Raw genomic sequence first — 19,939 nt, 5'->3', positions numbered from 1 at the left:
TGGATACATGGTATCAAACAGGTCAAATGATTACTAAGGGGTGCAAAAGCTCTGGTGAGACTGTCCCCCCAAAAAAAACTGGGTTCCCCCCAAGGAGGGAACCTAGATTAGAAAGAAGTCCAACGATAAGGAAGTCTAAAGTCTTTTAATACCGATCTCGGTCCACAAGAGAACGTGAAACAGGCAACGCGTTTCAGGATCCCCGCCATCTCCTACTTCAGGGATATAAAAATGAAGTCTTTTAATAATATTGGGTCACAAGAGAACTCAAAACATTCAATGCGTTTGGGTGGTTCAAAGACCGTCTCACATCCCCCCCCTTTCTTCAGGGCTTTAAAATGGTCATATGAACCCATATGGAAGAAAAATATATTTGAAATATATTTTAAAAATATTCTACCCAACTATATTGCCATATATTTGAAACGCTACAATTTTGGTCATATTCAATATATTTTAAAAAATCTGAATATTTAAAAAAAAAAAATTTTTTAAATATATTCTTCAGATTTTTTTTAAAATATAAAAAAATAAGTCATTTTAACTTATATTTTTAGATATATTTGTACATGCATTCCAAAAATGTAGATTTGTATTTTTAAAAAGACATACAGTATATCTGAAATGTATTTTTAAAAATATTTTTCATATATTTTGTGATAAAAACGCATTTCAACATGCAGAGTATAATATCTATATATAATGGCCAAAATTGAAATATATATATATATATATTTTTTTTTTTTTTAATTTTGGCCAAAATATATATATATATATATATATATATAGATAGAGAGAGAGAGAGAGAGAGAGAGAGAGAGAGAGAGAGAGAGAGAGAGGGAGGACATGGCCAAAACTTTATATATATATAATTTAAGTTTTGGCCATGTTCTCTCTCTCTCTATATCTATCTATCTATCTATCTATATATATATATATATAATATAAAATATGGCCAAAATATTCTTCCCAAATATATTGCCATATATTTGAAATGCTACACATATATTTTTCTTCCATGTTGGAATCCCTAGTCTTTTAATACTTATATTGGTTAACAAGAGAACACAAAACAGCCAATGCGTTTTTCGTTTTTAGGGTCTCAAACATTTCCCCGTTCTACGGGGCTATAAAATTTGATATATGAATACACTATTAGGGTTGTATTCGTATCAGGGTGATACACCCCAATAATTAAATTGATATACATCAATATAAATTAGGCCAACATAGGTATCCATATATCTATTTTATAAAAGGAGGGGGGATATTTGAATGCTGAAACGCGTCGGTGTTTCTTGTGATCTTGTTGTAACCTAATATCAATATTAGAAGACTTTGGACTCAGACCTTTTTTTGGCACTCTCAGATGATATATGAATACCTATGTTGTTTTAATTCATATCATCTGAGAGAGCCAAACAAAAGGTCCAAGGTCTACTAATATTGATATTGGTTTACAACGAGATCACAAGAAACACCAACGCGTTTCAGCACTCAAATATCTCGTCCCCTTCTATAAAATAGATCTATGAATACCTATGTCATCTTAATTGATATTTATGTATTTTATAGATATTTGAGTGCTGAAATGCATGGTGTTTATTTTTATCTTGTTGAAATCCAATATCAATATTAGAAGACCTTGGACTCTTGGACCTTTCCTTTGGCTCTCTCAGATAATACATAAATCTGAATTAAGACGACATAGGTATTCCTATATCTATTTTATAGAAGGGGAGATATTTGAGTGCTGAAACGCATTGGTGTTTCTTGTTATCTTTTGTAATCCAATATCAATATTAGAAGACCTTGAACTCTTGGACCTTTTTTTGGCACGTTCAGATGATACATAAATATGAAGATGACTTAGGTATTCATAGGTCTAGCTTACAGAAGCAGGGAGATATCTGAGTGATGAAACGCGTTGGTGTTTCTTGTTGTGAACCAATATCAACATTAGAAGTCTTTGGACTTCTAGACCTTTCATTTTGTGCTCGGAATTTGTAATTGCCAAAAATCTGTCCCTTTCGCAGATTTTCCTTACCTGGCTTTCGGCAGGTCAGGAAGTTAGGGGAAATCTGTCTAATGATACCCCCAGATAGTGCAAACAGGGACAGGGACTCTAATCTTTCCCCACTCAGTTCAAAACTTTCTAAAAAGTTTTCCCTTTGGCAAACAAAATTCAACTTCAGTTACCCATAAAAGTCACTCTGGCTGAAGGCCAATAGCTAGTTAGGATGTAGTGGTGGGAGCAAGGGAGTACTGGTAATGCAAAATGAAAGCCTTGGCAAGGCATGTGAGGTGGCACTGATAGGTGAGATGTGACGTGGCCCAGGTATGACCACAAAACCTCTAAGAATGACCATTTACTGCTCATCAAGCAGGAGTCATAAAACGTCATTACAATGGAAGGGCAGCATTGGATACGTCCATTTAAAGGGTTCCTTAATTAGACCTTTCTGAGTCTCCCACGGCTGGACAGACACGACACGTTATACAGAAGGAAGGAAGGAGAGCAGAGCTGCTTGTGCCTTGCTGGTAGTTAAACTCATCAACAGAGTCTTCTTCTATCTCATTCATAAAGGGCCCCTAAATTGTAGCCATGCTTGTGCATCAACGCGTAAAAATTTTTTCTTTCAACAAAAACATTAATTAGTATTACGTAGCTCGCGCCAGTAGTCGGCCAAAGCTGCAAGTGCAAACTCGGAGCAAAAAGAACGCATGGACTTGGACATAACCATCACAGCGGCTCCATGTTTGTAAACAAAGCCCCCACAAAGTGTCCCGTGCATCAGAAGACTTTCCGAAAGCTACAGAACTTGGAATCGCTAAGTCTGCGCTTCTGGCAGCTTCCTGCTTGGACCTGGTCTGGGAGTGCCAAGCCGCGGCGCTGTGTGGATGAGGCCACGACTCGACTCACAGTTCAGGTTTTGATAGCGGGAGGTGTCTGGAGGTGAACGTCGACACACTGATATGAAGCTGAAGCTCCCTAGGCAGCAGGCAGGACAGGACACTGTCTCTTCATGGTCCAGGACTGAACTGGAGGAAGCATGCAGAGGAGCCATGCTTCCGCTCTCAGCTCCTTCACACCCCAGGCCTGGCAAGCTACCCTCCCATAGGCTGCCCTCCATTGAACCCAAAGGATGAGGATGCAGCAAGCCAACCCATCCGATGGGTTTGCTGCGGACTACATTGTTATTGTCCGAAAGACTTATCCTGTTGGGGACACCTGGTGGTTCCTGCTGCCATGTGCTTACAGGGGGAGAAGGGGAACGGGAAGACGATGGTGTAGAAGACGATGAAGAGTGAGGAGGAGTCAGGCGAGTGGGAAGTGATCCATTGGCCCGAACCTGCGGCAGCCTCCTACAAAAAGTGTTCTCTTCTGTGCTCTCCGGACTGCTTGAACAATCCATGGGCTCTGCAATCTCGGGCCGCTCAAGTTCCGCATTTTCTACTGACATTGTCCTATTAGGTTTCCACCGTTGGTTCCAGTCCTTTGAACTCTCATGAGACTTTGGGATCTCTGGACCTCCCGGCTGACTCTTCGTTCCATGAGGGTGAAGATTTGGGGATAAAGCTTTGACCTCCCAGTCTGAAACACTAATAGAGTTCTCTGCAGATTCTTTTTCCTTCAGGTCATCAGTACTTGGGGGACTAGTGTTTTTTGCTAACTGTTCACTGTTCGGATGTAGGGCTTTCCTTTCTGTGGACTCCTCTTTCATGTAGTCTATGAGAGCCCCATCAAACTGTCTCACTTCCTGGCCACATGCATCAGTGCTCGCGTTCAATGTCCATTCTTTATCGAGCAGAGATTCTGTGACCCCACCAGATTCCATATTTCTTGCAGAATTTAGACTTTGTAGCAGATTTTTTGGGGGATTCTCCACTGAGGTCTGAAAATCATTCTGTAAGAACCCATTGACTGTCCTATTGCTTCCATCTGTTTGTACAGAATTGACATCAGCATCAAAACTTTCCCCTGTACAGTGGAGACCTCTCTGTACAGGGGTGGTGACGGGACAAAGACTTCCTCTTCGCACTATCTCAGGAGAGGATGGAAGAGAGCGACAGCGTCTTGGTCTGCCCATCATCTCTGAGAAATCACACTGGGCATCCACCATGGGTTCGGGGGTGATCGGACTGCTGGTCTGGTAAGTCAGTGGAGGTGGAAGGTCAAATGTCAATGAAATGACTGATTTGCTTGGTGTGTCGTAAAGCTTAATTCTTCCACCCTTGAGGTCTTCTCTCTGCGAGAAAGGGTTAATGCGGGCAGGAGTGTCATGCAAGAGGTCATTGTATAGATCCTGAGAGCGCAGTAAGAGAGGTGGCTGTGGAGAGAACATGTCAGACTGGCTGCGGGACAAGCGCTGATCAGGGGGTGTTGGAAGATCCCAGGACCGTTCCTGATTATCTGAGAGCAACGAAGGTCTCCTTTCACCTAATAAACAAAAAAAGGAAATAAATTATAGTCACTGCTTCAAAACAAATAATACTGTTAATACAATTTTATTACAAAACTCAAAAAGAAAACATTAGTTGTGTATGATAGAAAAAAAAAAAAACCTTTACTTGGAGGCCACTGAGGAACACAGGAATTCAGATACTGTTGGGTTATATACTGCCACCTACAGGACAACATACCTCAGTGTGTAGCAAGCCGCACTAGTAGAATGATCATAACACAGGGGGATGGGACCTGTGGCCTTCAATACACCCCAAGAGACTGATTTGGTAGAAGTACAAAAACCCTATTTTCCTTCTCGTCCATTTAGGGACACAGGAATTCAGATCTCGTTGGGACATCCAAAGCAACAGGCCCAACAAAACCGGGGACTGCCTGCAGTCAAAGAGCTGCCATTGTCTGAAACGGATAGCAGATGACTCCAGATATGGGAACCTGCCAACATTACGACAAGGACAACATGGAAAATCAACTTGCTGCTCAAGACCAGACAGAAAATGACACCACCAGAAACGAATGACTTCTCATGGAAGGGAACACAAAAACCTGAAACAAGCTAGAAGCTAAAGAACCAGAATTCACCAAAAACAGGTGGAACAAAAACAATTTCCTATGTAGAAAAGAAAAGACTGACAACCTGATGTGGTAAATGATGAGTGGGGTCAAGGACAAGAACCTGTTGTCTAAAAGAGATGGTCTAGCCGGACAATCAACCCGCAAAGTGAGACTTTCCTGGAAAAATCCTGAATAAGGTATAGTCTGCCAGAGAACTCAATATCATTGAAGGTGGTAGGGTGCATAGGAAGCACCAAAACAAAGTTTGACAAGAGACAGAGGTTAGTCCTTAGCCACAGACCAGTGAGTTGGATGCAGCCAGATAAAACCGAGAATGAAGCCACTACATCCTCTCTGGAATCTAACAGATGCTTCTGGACAACCCCAAAGGAATATTGCTAAAGCACAAACCTGCCTGTCAGGAATGGACTCAGCACTGGTGGTGGGACTCACCTGCCGTGTGGGCTGCAGTACCAGGGCTGACCAGCGGGTGCTCTCAGCAGCCAGAAGCTCACTCCTGTAGTCAGCCAACACCTGGGGCTGATTGCAGGAGGTGTATTTAAGGAATGACCAGGCCTGTGATCTGGGCCTTGGTGTATGTTTCTCATGAGCCCCTGTACCTGGTATCCTGTGTTCCTGCCTTGTTGCTGACCCTGCTTTGATCCTGACCTCTGCTGACCGTCTCCTGTTGAACCCCTGGCTTGCCTGACCATCCTTCTGCCTGATCCTTGGTATCGCGCTGCCCGCTACCTGCTGAACCTGGCTTGTGATCCCAACCATTCTCTGCTTGCTCCTCCTGTACCACGCTGCCCGCACGATACCGACCCGGCCTGTCTGACTACGCTTACTTCACCCGACGATCCATCCATCCCACACGGATCACCTTTAGTAAGTCTGCCTGCCTCTTCCCATCACACTCCGTTCCTGCACTCCCCTGCCAGTACTCTCTACCACAGCCGGACGCACTCAGGGGTCACGACCTGGTTCCAGTCTGCACCAAGTCCATCCCCACCATCAGGGGCCCTGGTGAATTGCAGACTGGGACTTAGACCCCACGCCCTGAGGAAATCCGTGCTGTGGGCTGCTAGAGACACTGCCAGGCGGCACCTGACAGTACCTTACGGCCTGCCTGACCATTCCACCTCTCCAGCCTGGCTACGCCTGTGTTCCTGAAGCCTGCTACTTCCCTGTGTCAGTCCACACATTTCTGGTCATACCTGGATCCCTAACACTGCCTATTCCCTGACCTCAAGGCATATTTCTAGGAATTCTCTTGATGCCCCATATTCAACAATGCAACAGAATCCATAGAGCAAGGAACATAAATCTTAAAAGTAGAGAAAAGCACGTTTGCCTGGCTGAAGGCAAAACTAGGCAAAGGATCTGAAGAACTGTCCTTGTGTGACTACCAATCAATCAAAGAAAGACGACGTGGATGTGGATCAGCCCTTAAAGTCATAAAAGCATTCCTTGTTCCTGTCCGAGGATGCCTGCAAGAGACTAGTGTGTATTGTCTGTTGACAATTCATGGACAGCCCTCTGCCGATATTCTTCACTTGCTTTGCAAGGTCTGAGGCACACCTAGGTGCAGGAACCTCTCCTGCCGCAAGTAGGACCTGAATTTCTTCTCAGTCGTGATGATACAAAAGCACCTAGATGGTGTCCAATGAAATCTAAACCAGGAGACATGCCTCACGATGCAGTAAGAATCATCTATTCTGGAGCACCAGAAAAACGTTCCTCAGAAATTATTCTCCAATGAGGCACAACCCCTATGGGGAGAAGAATACCAACTGATGACCTGATAGAAAAGACTTAATTATTGCATTACAGACTGCTCAGGAACTAGAGCCAAAAATGTGGGGAATTGGGATGAAGCAGACTGAGAACAGATTGGAGAAAGGGAGATGTATCTGAGAGGAAGCCCCTCCAGTGCCCAAAGCTTCTGCAATGAAGGAAAGTGGGGTAACTCCCTGTCGGATGATGACAGGCACTGAAGAAAGACATGCTCTGGACCTTAGAAGCAAGAAACCATTTTGGTTCCCTTTGCCTAAAGGTGATCATTGCCAAACCTGAATCCTGAGGAGATCAGATCCAGCAGTGGATAGATCCTTATCAAGGGATCTAACCAATTCTTCCACAGCTTGCCAAATTATGGACACAGCAAATGCAGAACTTACCAGAGGAAAACCAAAAAAATGGGGTTAAAAAAGGAGGGATGCCAACTGGTCATCAGTAGGATCCTCAAAGAAAAGTATGCCCTCTACAGGTTTAGTGGTTTTCCTGTTAAGGTGGGACAGTGGCAGAACCCCAGTGGGCAAAGATCACCGTTATTGTTATTATTATACAGTATTTATAAAGCGCCACCGGTTTGCTCAGCGCTGTACATTACAATGGGAGACAGAACATGCGACAGAACAACAATACAATGCAATACACGAGGGGTTCGAGGACCCGTTGGGCAATCAGAAGCCAGTGGAGGGATTGGCAGAGGGAGGTGGCGGAAACGGAGCGGTTGGTAAAGTAGGGGAGTCTGGCTGCCGTATTCAGGATCGACTGAAGTGGGGATAGCCTGTGGCGAGGCAGGCCAGTGAGGAGGGAGTTGCAGTAGTCGAGTCGTAATATGATGAGGGAGTGGATGAGCTGTTTAGTGGTTTCTGGGGTTAGGAACGTGCGGATTTTGGCGATGTTGCGGAGGTGGAGTCTGCATGAGTTAGTGATTGGACTTGGGGCTGGAAAGATAGGTTGGAGTCCAGAATGACACCAAGTACTCTGGCCTGCGGGGCGAGCCTGATAGTGGCATTGTTGGACATGATGGAGAAGTCAATGGGGGGGGGGGGTGTCCGGGCTGGGGGGAAGACTAGGAGCTCGGTTTTGGAGAGGTTCAGTTTAAGGAAGTGGAGCGACATCCAATCTGATATGTCGTTCAGTAGGTTTGTGATTCAGGCGGAGACCGAGGGGGTGAGGTGGGGGGTTGAGAGATAGATTTGTGTATTGTCGACATAGAGGTGATAGTTGAAGTCGTGAGAGTGTATGAGTTGACTAAGGGAGGAGGTGTAGATGGAGAAGAGAAGGGGCCCGAGGACAGAGCCTTGAGGGACCCCAACAGAGAGGGGGAGTGAGGGGGAGGTGGTAGCATTATAGGTAATGCTGAAAGAGCGCTGTGACAGGTAGGATGACAGCCAAGAGAGAGCGGAATCTCTGAGACCGAAGGAGTGTAGTCTTTTGAGGAGGAGGGGGTGGTCAATTGTGTCGAAGGCTGCGGAGAGGTCGAGGACTAGGAGCACTGAATAGTGTCCATTAGCTTTGGCGGTTAGAAGGTCGTTGGAGAGTTTGAGTAAGGTGGTTTCGGTGGAGTGTAGGGGACGGAAGTCGGACTGTAGGGGATCGAGGAGCTTGTTGTCGTTGAGGTGAGAGCTTAGGCGAGTGTAGACTAAGCGCTCAAGGATTTTGGATGTGAATGGGAGCAGGGAGATGGGTCTGAGGTTGTTCGGGTCACTGGGGTCCAGGGAGGGCTTTTTAAGTATGGGGGTGATGTGCGCATTAGAATGTTTTCCCTTTGAGAGGGAATGTGTCAAACACACGCTAATGGTGCCAAATATCCTTCAAGGAGCTTCCAGTCTGCATAGGCGAATACCTCGAATAGTGAGAAGAGAGATGTTACGCCCAGGTAAATCCCCCAAAGAGGCAGACTGTCGGTGCTCTGGCTCTATGTGTCCTCCCAACACAGTCACAACTTGAGAACAGATATGAAGAGCTGGCTATTTCTCCTCCCGAATATTTATCTTTATTAGAACAAGTGTACAGTTAAAATGCCTTATGCATTTCGGCAACAAGCCTTAGTCATAGCCTTTATTGCCTAAACGCGTAAGCCATTGTACCTGTACACCTTACTTGTCCTAAAAAAGATATCAATTCAAGAAGACGAGTAGCCGGCTCTTCATATCTAATCTCAAATACCTCGAATAGTGGTTGTAGTGGGGCCCAATACCCATAAAAGGGTACTGAGCCCCACTTGAGTGTGTTGGAACATTTTTCCTTTGAGAGGGAATTTGTCAAAACGGTGATCTTTGCCCACTGGGGTTCTTCCACTGACCCACCTTAACAAGAAAACCACTAAACCTGTGGAGGGCATGCTTTTCTTGAAGGATTCTACTGATGAGCAGTTGGCATCCCTCCTTTAAAATATTTTTTTTCTCCAGATGCAAGGTTGTACTTACAATACTACAACAATAAGGGTCCAAACAACCTCATGTAACTTCATACAACCTCCTTACTGTGTGGACTCGGAGTCGGAGTCAGAGATAATCACTGCAACTGGTGGCCCAGCCTGTTCTAAGGCCTCAGCTACAGTAGGAATAGACTCTGCAGGGAAAAACATGGAAGCGTGCCTAGAGCCTCTGCGGTCAAAATTTTTGAGGAATGAAACGCATTTGGCCGCAAAGTCTTGTATGACTGCAAGACGCCCCTGATGATAAACTAGTGAACTTGACCTCACCCAATGGAGCTAAAGCAAACTCAAGTGAGGTAATCGGAATAACCATAGGGGCACTGGATTTCAGATTGCAGTCATAATGTCCTCAGAGGTACCGAGCGATTAAACTGGGAACCATCAGCAGAGTATGGGCTGAGGACATCGGTTGCAGGAGGATTGCCCCCTCTTTTGTCTGGATACAGACATGTTGTGACCATGTGGTAGAAACGCAAGTAGCCTCAAGTTATGAAGGCCTCGGGTAGTCTTAAACCCAGGCAGCTGGTGCTGATGACCGGAGGTGACCAGGGTCATAGTATGTGGGCGGTAGGAAAGACCTGAAGATTGGAATTCCACGTACTGCTTTTACAAAGCAGGAGCAGCAATGGATCAATGCTTCCTCTATGCTGAATGACTGAAAGGAGCATGCGAGCATTCCCACAACGTTAATCCCTTCTGCGTTACGGCTGACAGTAGTGGGGAATTTGAAAAGGCTCCCGGTAATGCCACTAATGAGGCAGCTTCCAGTGCTCAGCCTCAACAGCCTACTCAACTAAGTAAATCTTCAGAGACAGGGAAAATGTTGAGGCAATGTCACAGCTCTGGACCTGGAAAGTGCTCTACTGCTCATCAGTAGAGTCCTTAAAGGAAAGCATTTAGCAAACTTCTGGAAAGCCCACAAGTGAAACCCAGTGCCCAAAGACCACTTTTGGACTAGACCCATAATGCCAAGTCCAACGGAGTCCTGGCACATCAAAGTAAGGCTTCGGAAAGATCAATTTAGAAAGCTACCGCGTACAGACCAGCTCAAGCATTGACATACCCTCAACGTTAATCCCTTCTGCATTACGGCTGACAGTAGTGGGGAATTTGAAAAGGCTCCCGGTAATGCCACTAATGAGGCAGCTTCCAGTGCTCAGCCTCAACAGCCAACTCAACTAAGTAAATCTTCAGAGACAGGGAAAATGTTGAGGCAATGTCTCAGCTCTGGACCTGGAAAGTGCTCTACTGCTCATCAGTAGAATCCTTAAAGAAAAGCACGTAGCAAACTTCTGGAAAGCCCAGACGTGAAACCCAGTGCCCAAAGACCACTTTTGGACTAGACCCATAATGCCTAGTCCAACGGAGTCCTGGCACATCAAAGTAAGGCTTCGGAAAGATCAATTTAGAAAGCTACCGCGGGAAGACCAGCTCAAGCATCGACATAGTAAGGAATCAATAGTAGCAGAGTTCATAAATAAAACTGAAAAGAAAGAAAGACCCATGATAGGCTACGCATTTCTCAGCAGAGCCGAAAAAAGGACTTCATCTTCCCCAGACATTAGCAAAAAATGGGAGTAATGCTGGGGGTGGGAGGGCTTATCTTGGGATGCCAGTTTCCGAACCTTCCTGTACGCAGTAGGAAAACCCAACAATTTCTGAATTTCTGTGTTCCTCAATGGATGAGAAAGAAATTCTGGCATCCGTACAGGAAGGGTTCTCCATTGTGAGTACTGATCCTCCAGGAAACAACTACTTTTATACATATATTGTGAATATACTTATATTGCATAAAATGTAAAGTTGGTTCCCTTCACTGACAAGAGACCAATCAGGAGCCGTTATCTGCCCACATCGGCACACTTACTGCTGCCCGGGGTTATCAACTCCGACACGTCCTTCCGGCTTCTGCATGGAGTCTTCATCACATCCATCCCATCCAGGATGTCTTCAAGTCGCAGACTCACCTCACAGAAGGACGGCCTGGAGTCAGGTGCCATCTACGGGGGAACAGAAAGTGTGTCACCTTCAACAGAACATTTAAAGAGAACCACATATGATGATTACACAAGACCAGATTATTCAACCCCTTCACGCAGCCTGGTGGACTTTAATGCCTGAAGGCGGGGCTTCTATACCACGTGACTACTGTGATTGGTTCTCACAGAGGTCATATAATCAGAAGTCAGTCCCACTGGCACCCAATGAGAAGCTGTGACCAAGAGTTGTCATCTGACAGCTAAATCAGTGTGCTGGGTGGTGTGAGGGAACCCAAATCTTCTGGAACAATGTTCTGCAGGATAGGGGACCCCATTCTTCTCAATGATCTGTGGAGGGAGGGGACCCAATGTTCCTAGGGGAGTTGGACCCAATCTTTCTGCAACAAGGTTCTGTAGAATGGGGGACCCCATTCGTTTGAGACAAGGATCTGTGAAGGGTTGGGACCCAATTCATCTCAGACATTGAACTGTGGACCCTATTCTTCTGGGACAACGTTCTGTGGGGCAAGGGACCCAATTCTACTCATAAAATCTTCTGTGGGGAAGGAAACCCAATTATTTTGGGACAATATTATGAGGGGGAGGGAACCCAATTCTTCTGGGACAATGTTCTCAGGAGAAAGGGGCCTAATTCTGCCAAAGAAATGCTCTGTGTGGAAGGGGACCCAATTCTTCTGGGACAATATTATGAGAAGAGGACCCAATTCTGGAGCAATGATCTATTGGGAAGGGGACCCAATTCCTCTGAAACAATGTTCTCTGGGGCAGGAAACCCAATTCCTATGAAACAATGTTCTTTGGGGCAGGGAACCCAATTCTGCTCAATGTTCTGTGAGGGAGGGGGATCCACATCCTCTGGGATAATGTTCTGTGGGGAAAAAGGACTCAATTCTTCTGAAACAATGTTCTCTGAGGAAATGGACCCAATTCTGCATAAACACAGTTCTTTGGGGAAGCAGAACCAATTCTTCTGGGAGAATATTATGAGGGAAAGGGAACCCAATTCTTCTGGGACAATGTTTTCTGGGGCAAGGAACCCAATTATGCTCAAACAATGTTCTGTGGAGAAGGGGACCAAATTCTTCAGGGACAATATTATGTTGGAGAGACAACCCAATTCTTCAGGGACAATACTATGTGGGGGTAGGAAAACAAGTTGGACTGTCTGGAAGACGTAAAGCAGGAGAAATATCCAAAAATGTATCACAACTGTGAAGCATGTTGGAGGGACTGTGCTGCTTTGTGGCCTTGGGGATTGGAAAGCCTGCTATCCCAGTGAGTGCAAAACAGTGCAAAACTGTATGAAGCCTGTTTGACGGGATTGTCAGGATAGGTCTTGTTCACATGGGCAGCCAGGAGGCGATCAAAACAGGCAGTTGAGCTGCAGTCTAACTGCCCAATACCACCACCAGCACAGCCACCCACCTAAAGAGGAACATGCATCTACACAAGGCTGTACACAAGTTGCGGCAAACATTAAACCCAAATAAATGGGGGCGCACGGCAACCGCCATGCATGCGGCTACGGCACAGTGGTTTGATCTTTTCAGTTTTAAGATAGTGAGAAGGCAATATATTGCCTCTTAGCTGCCTGTTAACTGCCCGCTGAAAACTGATCCACCACAGGAGTGAAAAAAAATACTATAGAGCAGTCATTCTCAAACAGGGGAACCCTAGGGCTCCTTGAACTTTGGTAAATTGACCTCCTTTTTGATGGGGCCTACATAGTCCTGGGACCAAAGTCAACTTCCAACTAACCATAGTTAAAGGCATTTTTCCCATTGACCCTTATTAATTGGTTTTGGTAAGGATAACTGAAGGCCTTAAAATTATTTTAGGGGTTCCCCTGGGGTAAAAGGGTTGAGAAAGGCTACTGTAGAGTGCCAACCCAAATCTGCTGACATCACATCCAAGATATCGGCACCCAGCAGGAGTCTCAGGGCTTTTGGATGTCTAAACAAGGGAGGATTAAACAGGTAAAGACTAGGCAGTAAATACAAAAGTACAATGTCCAGTAAGGTGCTACAATGGCATATCCAGGTACAGTCCCCTTCATATCATCACAATTTATAGACATAGAGGCTTTTACCCAACAACAATGGAAGGCCAGCTGGAGGAAGGCAGGGGGACAGTCCGGCTGCACCATCTCCCGAAATGACTTGATATCCAGACCAAAATCCTGCCGGGAGAGACACAATGAGATAGGAGAACAAAACACCACAACACCCTGACCACGTGCAGAAAAAACACACCATCTGTGATCTGGCCTTAGCCATCATTTACTGGGAATGGAGCCAGACAGGAGCATCCCCTGAGGGTTGTGAAATTGCTTCACTGGTTGCCTCTGACTGCTAGTCTCACCATATATGGAGAGAGATTGGTGATGCCACTCAGTGTTCTCCTTGTCGGAGAGGAAGTTATACCTGAAGACCTGCAGTGCAATGATCTCTCTGCCTCTGCTTCATTCAATCTGTGAACCTGTGCTTCCCCCACATCTCCTGCATCTTCCCCCACTGGGAGGGCAGCTCTGACATGAAGAAGCAAAGCCCTGCACACTGCAGAACAAGGCATGGTAAGTCAGTAACAGAATAGACCAAGACAAGACCACAGAAAATACTGATGTCCAGTCCTTGTCTTTATTTTCGAGTGCATCTTCCACAGTAGAAGTCCTCTATAACCTGAACAATGAAATTTATCTTATCACTTTACAAGAAAGAAAAAAAATCCCTAAACCATAACCGTAAGGAGTTTAGCGATCCAGGTATGGACGGTAGGACAGGGGTCTGGCGATCTAGGTATGGACGGTAGGACAGGGGTCTGGCGATCTAGGTATGGACGGTAGGACAGGGGTCTGGCGATCTAGGTATGGACGGTAGGACAGGGGTCTGGCGATCTAGGTATGCACGGTAGGACAGGGGTCTGGCGATCTAGGTATGGACGGTAGGACAGGGGTCTGGCGATCTAGGTATGGACGGTAGGACAGGGGTCTGGCGATCTAGGTATGGACGGTAGGACAGGGGTCTGGCGATCTAGGTATGGACGGTAGGACAGGGGTCTGGCGATCTAGGTATGGACGGTAGGACAGGGGTCTGGCGATCTAGGTATGGACGGTAGGACAGGGGTCTGGCGATCTAGGTATGGGCGGTAGGACAGGGGTCTGGCGATCTAGGTATGGACGGTAGGACAGGGGTCTGGCGATCTAGGTATAGACGGTAGGACAGGGGTCTGGCGATCTAGGTATGGACGGTAGGATAGGAGTCTGGCGATCTAGGTATGGACGGTAGGACAGGGGCATGGTGATGTGTATGGATGGTAGGACAGAAGCCTAGTGGTCTATGTATGGACAGTAGGACAAGGGGTCTGGTGATGTGTATGGATGGTAGGACAGAAGCCTAGTGGTCTATGTATGGACAGTAGGACAAGGGGCCTGGTGATGTGTATGGACGGTAGGACAGGGGCCTGGTGATGTGTATGGATGGTAGGACAGGGGCCTGGTGGTCTATGTATGGATGGTAGGACAGGGGCCTGGTGGTCTATGTATGGATGGTAGGACAGGGGCCTGGTGGTCTATGTATGGATGGTAGGACAGGGGCCTGGTGGTCTATGTATGGATGGTAGGACAGGGGCCTGGTGGTCTATGTATTGATGGTAGGACAGGGGCCTGGTGGTCTATGTATGGATGGTAGGACAGGGGCCTGGTGGTCTATGTATGGATGGTAGGACAGGAGCCTGGTGGTCTATGTATGGATGGTAGGTCAGGGGCCTGGTGGTGTGTACGGATAGGTTCTTGTCTTCAAAGACCGAGCACACGGAAACATTCATTCAGGTTGCCCTCACCTCTGTTCGGGGAAGATAGTCAGGATCTGCTGGAATCCGGGCGATTATCTCACACAATATGATCCCAAAAGAGAAGACATCAGCCTGGTGGAGGAGAAGGAGACCTGGTGAGTGGAGGTCATACTCCGCTTCTGTTCACAGATGTGATAAATAACGAGAGATTACCTTCTCGTTGTACAGGTCACCTCGCAGAACCTCGGGGGCCATCCAATACGGGGACCCAACCACAGTGAGCGGTTCCGTCTGACTGGAAGAGAAAGGCCGGGAAGATGAGGGGAGGCCATATAGAATCACAGAACATTCGCACCACGCAAAGGTCTACAGGCTCTTTTAAAGACGAACACCACCTAGAACCGAGAATTCGGGAAGGTCTGACAGATCGACCCCATTGCTGGCATCTTGTATCATTCTGGGACTCCAATGACCGGATTCTCCCAACATTTCCGGTTCCATCAAATGGCCCCAGATAATAGAAAGACAGATGGTGGTATCACTCATCTGGAGGAAAATCTCCCCATTGTGGGAGGGGCAGAGACAGCAACTACTGGGGGAAATCACCCCATTGTGGGAAGGGCAGAGACAGCAACTACTGGGGGAAATCACCCCATTGTGGAAGGGGCAGAGACAAACTACTGGGGGGAATCACCCCATTGTGGAAGGGGCAGAGACAAACTACTGGGGGGAATCACCCCATTGTGGAAGGGGCAGAGACAAACTACTGGGGGGAATCTCCCCATTGTGGGCGGGGCATAGACACACTATTGCAGGGAAATCTCCCCACTGTGGGGGGGAGGGGCAGAGACACAAACTACAAATCTCCCTATAGGAGGTGCCGATATTAGTCAGCTGAAATAATGAGAAAATAATAAGAATACAAAAGGAACCAGGAAGAAGTGTGTGTCATTTATACACATTGATGGGAGGGGAAGGTTTCCCCGGGGTTCGCTCCGTGCGTCTACTACTCCCTGCACAATCCACCCTTCTCACATTTCCTCTGATCTCAGGCAGAAGCAGTCCCTGGGGACACGGTGTGTGACGGCGGTGCAGAGGTCAGAGACTCGGGTTATTAAACTCAGCAATAATTAATCAGGAAGAGATATCAGATCTGAAGACCTGAGGGTGACCCCACATCCCGGCCACGCCCCTCACCACTGGATTTAATGATTATGATTAAATTGTAATGAACTCAAAATACATAAATATATAACAGAAAAAAACTAATTATTAAAAATAATCAAATATAAAAAAAGTGTAATTTTAAATAAAAAAGATAAAACAATGAAATTATAATAACATATATATATAAAAAAAAAAAACAAACAGTACAGAAAATGTAACATGTAAACATATAATAAATAAAAAAAATGATTAAATTGTAATGAACGCAATAAAACACATAAAATATATAATGGAAAATAAGACAAATAAAAAAAAACAAATAATAAAAATGATAAACACAAATAAAAATTTAAAAAATAATGATTAAATTGTAACAAACTCAAGAATTTAATCACAAAATATATTAGAAACTGAAACCCAAATGAATAATAATCAAAATAAAAAAATACTGAAAAATATGCAGCAATACAAAGTAAATAAAAATAAAATATTGTCATGAAATTGAATATTTTTCAATTCTATCCTGTATGATTGCGAATATCACCTGCCAAGTGTATAACACACGGGGAACTCTGCATAACACCGCAGCATGCGCACAGAGTGGAGGACGCCCCTGCAGGTTCCTTGAAGGTAAACAACTCCCTAGGATAGGCAGCTTGTGGTCACATGACCTGGGGTCTCACCTGCGGTCAGGTATCTTCTCGGCCAGTCCAAAATCTGCCACCACGGCCGTGTAGCCGCTGTCATCGTATCTCACCAGGCAGTTCTAGGAGAGGTGGGGAGGCGTCAATATACATGCAAATATTACATTTGATGTACCAAACACACAAGAGATTTGTCTAGTATCCCCAGTGTCTAATAGGTGTGTGGCCCCGGGCCATGGGGCCAATGTCTGTTAAAGGATTTATCCAGCTCAGAGGTCCACTTTCACACCTCAGCAGGTGGTATATGGAGGGTAAACAGCCCTCAGGTCTACCCTCAGACCGAACACCAGAGTCTGCAGGCAGTTAGGTGATGTACGGAGGGGAAAAAAAAAAATCACAGGTCTGATCTCATGCGTAAAGAATCAGAAAGAATCAGTTTACTTGAAAAACGAAAAAGATCCAATCAAGCCCAGCATCTACTTAGTCTTCCACACATGATATATTCAAGCCCAGCATATACCTAGTTTTCCGTACATGATATAATCAACCACAGCAGCTACCTAGTCTTCCACATACTATATAATCAAGCCCAGCATCTACCTAGTCTTCCACATACTATATATTCAAGCCCAGCATCTACCTAGTCTTCCACACATGATATATTCAAGCCCAGCATCTACCTAGTCTTCCACATATGATCTAATCAAGTCCAGCATCTTCCACACATGATCTAATGAAGTCTTCCATACATGATATATTCAAGCCCAGCATCTACCTAGTCTTCATACACGATATAATCAAGCCCAGCATCTACCTAGTCTTCATACACCATATAATCAAGCCCGGCATCTACCTAGTCTTCCATACATGATATATTCAAGCCCAGCACCTACCTAGTCTTCCACATACTATATAATCAAGCCCAGCATCTACCTAGTCTTCATACACGATATATTCAAGCCCAGCACTTACCTAGTCTTCCATACATGATATATTCAAGCCCAGCACCTACCTAATCTTCCATATATGATATATTCAAGCCCAGCACTTACCTAGTCTTCCACATACTAAATAATCAAGCCCAGCATCTACACAGTCTTCATACACGATATAATCAAGCCCAGCATCTACCTAGTCTTCCACATACTATATAATCAAGCCCAGCACCTACCTAGTCTTCCATACATGATATATTCAAGCCCAGCACCTAGTCTTCCACACATGATATAATGAAGCCCAGCACCTACCTAGTCTTCCACATACTATATAGCCAAGCCCAGCATCTACCTAGTCTTCCACATACTAAATAATCAAGCCCAGCATCTACCTAGTCTTCCATACATGATATAATCAAGCCCGGCATCTACCTAGTCTTCCATACATGATATAATCAAGCCCGGCATCTACCTAGTCTTCCACACATGATATATTCAGGGTTGTCATCTACTCAGGGTACTGCTGAGCGGGCCACCCATTATATAACTAAGCCCAGCAATCACCCGGGATACCACTGAGCAGGCCACACATGGTACAATCGGACTGGTTGGACTGCACAGAGGTCTTGATGTTTGGAGCCCCAGAAGACTCAAACAAATGGAAAAAATAAGATAATGTCGTCTAGATCTGTGATCTGGATGATGCAGATTGTACGGTTATTCCTCCCACATTCCTTCAGATCAACGATGATGGGACCCCTACAAGCACAGTACCTTGGAGGTGAGGTCACGATGAAAGACCCCCTTGGAGTGCAGATAGCGCAGACCCCAGGCAATATCCAGACTCAGCTTCACCCGTACAGACCAGGAGAGGGGCTCCGAACTCTGCAGTAACTGCTCCAGGTTCCCGCCATTGATGTACTGCAAACACACAACGGCAGTCAGGACAGATCTCCGTACAATGTGACCCAACACAGCTCCAGATCTCCATACAATGTGACCACACACAACTCCAGATCTCCGTACAACGTGACCACACACAGCTCCAGATCTCCGTACAACGTGACCACACACAACTCCAGATCTCCGTACAACGTGACCACACACAACTCCAGATCTCCATACAGCGTGACCACACACAGCTCCAGATCTCCATACAGCGTGACCACACACAGCTCCAGATCTCCATAGAGCGTGACCACACACAGCTCCAGATCTCCATACAATGTGACCACACACAGCTCCAGATCTCCATACAGCGTGACCACACACAGCTCCAGATCCCCATACAGCGTGACCACACACAGCTCCAGATCTCCATACAGCGTGACCACACAGCTCCAGATCTCCATAGAGCGTGACCACACACAGCTCCAGATCTCCATACAATGTGACCACACACAGCTCCAGATCTCCATACAATGTGACCCCACACAGCTCCAGATCTCCATACAATGTGACCCCACACAACTTCAGATCTCCATACAAGGTGACCACACACAGCTCCAGATCTCCATACAATGTGACCACACACAGCTCCAGATCTCCATACAATGTGACCACACACACAACTCCAGATCTCCGTACAGCGTGACCACACACAGCTCCAGATCTCCATACAATGTGACCACACACAGCTCCAGATCTCCATACAGTGTGACCAAACACAGCTCCAGATCTCCATACAGTGTGACCAAACACAGCTCCAGATCTCCATACAGTGTGACCAAACACAGCTCCAGATCTCCGTACAGTGTGACCACACACAGCTCCAGATCTCTGTACAGTGTGACCACACACAGCTCCAGATCTCCATACAGTGTGACCACACACAGCTCCAGATCTCCATACAGTGTGACCACACACAGCTCCAGATCTCCATACAGTGTGACCACACACAGCTCCAGATCTCCATACAGTGTGACCACACACAGCTCCAGATCTCCATACAGTGTGACCACACACAGCTCCAGATCTCCATACAATGTGACCACACACAGGTCCAGATCTCCGTACAAGGTGACCACACACAGGTCCAGATCTCCGTACAAGGTGACCACACACAGGTCCAGATCACCATACAATGTGACCACACATGGCTCCAGATCTCTATACAATATGAACACACACAGCTCCAGATCTCCGTACAAGGT

At 46.0% G+C, this 19,939-nt stretch overlaps 1 protein-coding gene across 1 annotated transcript in view; it reads right to left on the bottom strand.

Annotated features, from left to right (window-relative positions):
• Window positions 1-990: 990 nt before the first annotated feature.
• Window positions 991-19,939, bottom strand: part of LOC149440235 (dual specificity testis-specific protein kinase 1-like) — an 82,721-nt gene continuing 63,772 nt past the window's right edge. Inside the window, exons 4-10 of the mRNA XM_089658869.1 lie at window positions 18,561-18,707; window positions 16,891-16,973; window positions 15,254-15,335; window positions 15,089-15,172; window positions 13,341-13,430; window positions 11,119-11,251; window positions 991-4,441 (exon numbers count right to left, since the gene is read on the bottom strand). Of these exons, the coding sequence (XP_089514995.1) occupies window positions 2,832-4,441; window positions 11,119-11,251; window positions 13,341-13,430; window positions 15,089-15,172; window positions 15,254-15,335; window positions 16,891-16,973; window positions 18,561-18,707 (2,229 nt within the window). The 3' untranslated portion in view covers window positions 991-2,831. The remainder of the gene's footprint in view (window positions 4,442-11,118; window positions 11,252-13,340; window positions 13,431-15,088; window positions 15,173-15,253; window positions 15,336-16,890; window positions 16,974-18,560; window positions 18,708-19,939) is intronic.

This window comes from Staurois parvus, unplaced genomic scaffold (assembly GCF_062004578.1).
Source record: "Staurois parvus isolate SC_StPar_1 unplaced genomic scaffold, SC_StPar_1.0 ptg001108l, whole genome shotgun sequence".
Taxonomy (NCBI): domain Eukaryota; kingdom Metazoa; phylum Chordata; class Amphibia; order Anura; family Ranidae; genus Staurois; species Staurois parvus.
Note: the sequence above shows the minus strand (reverse complement) of the source record. Positions and strands in the feature narration are given on the sequence as shown.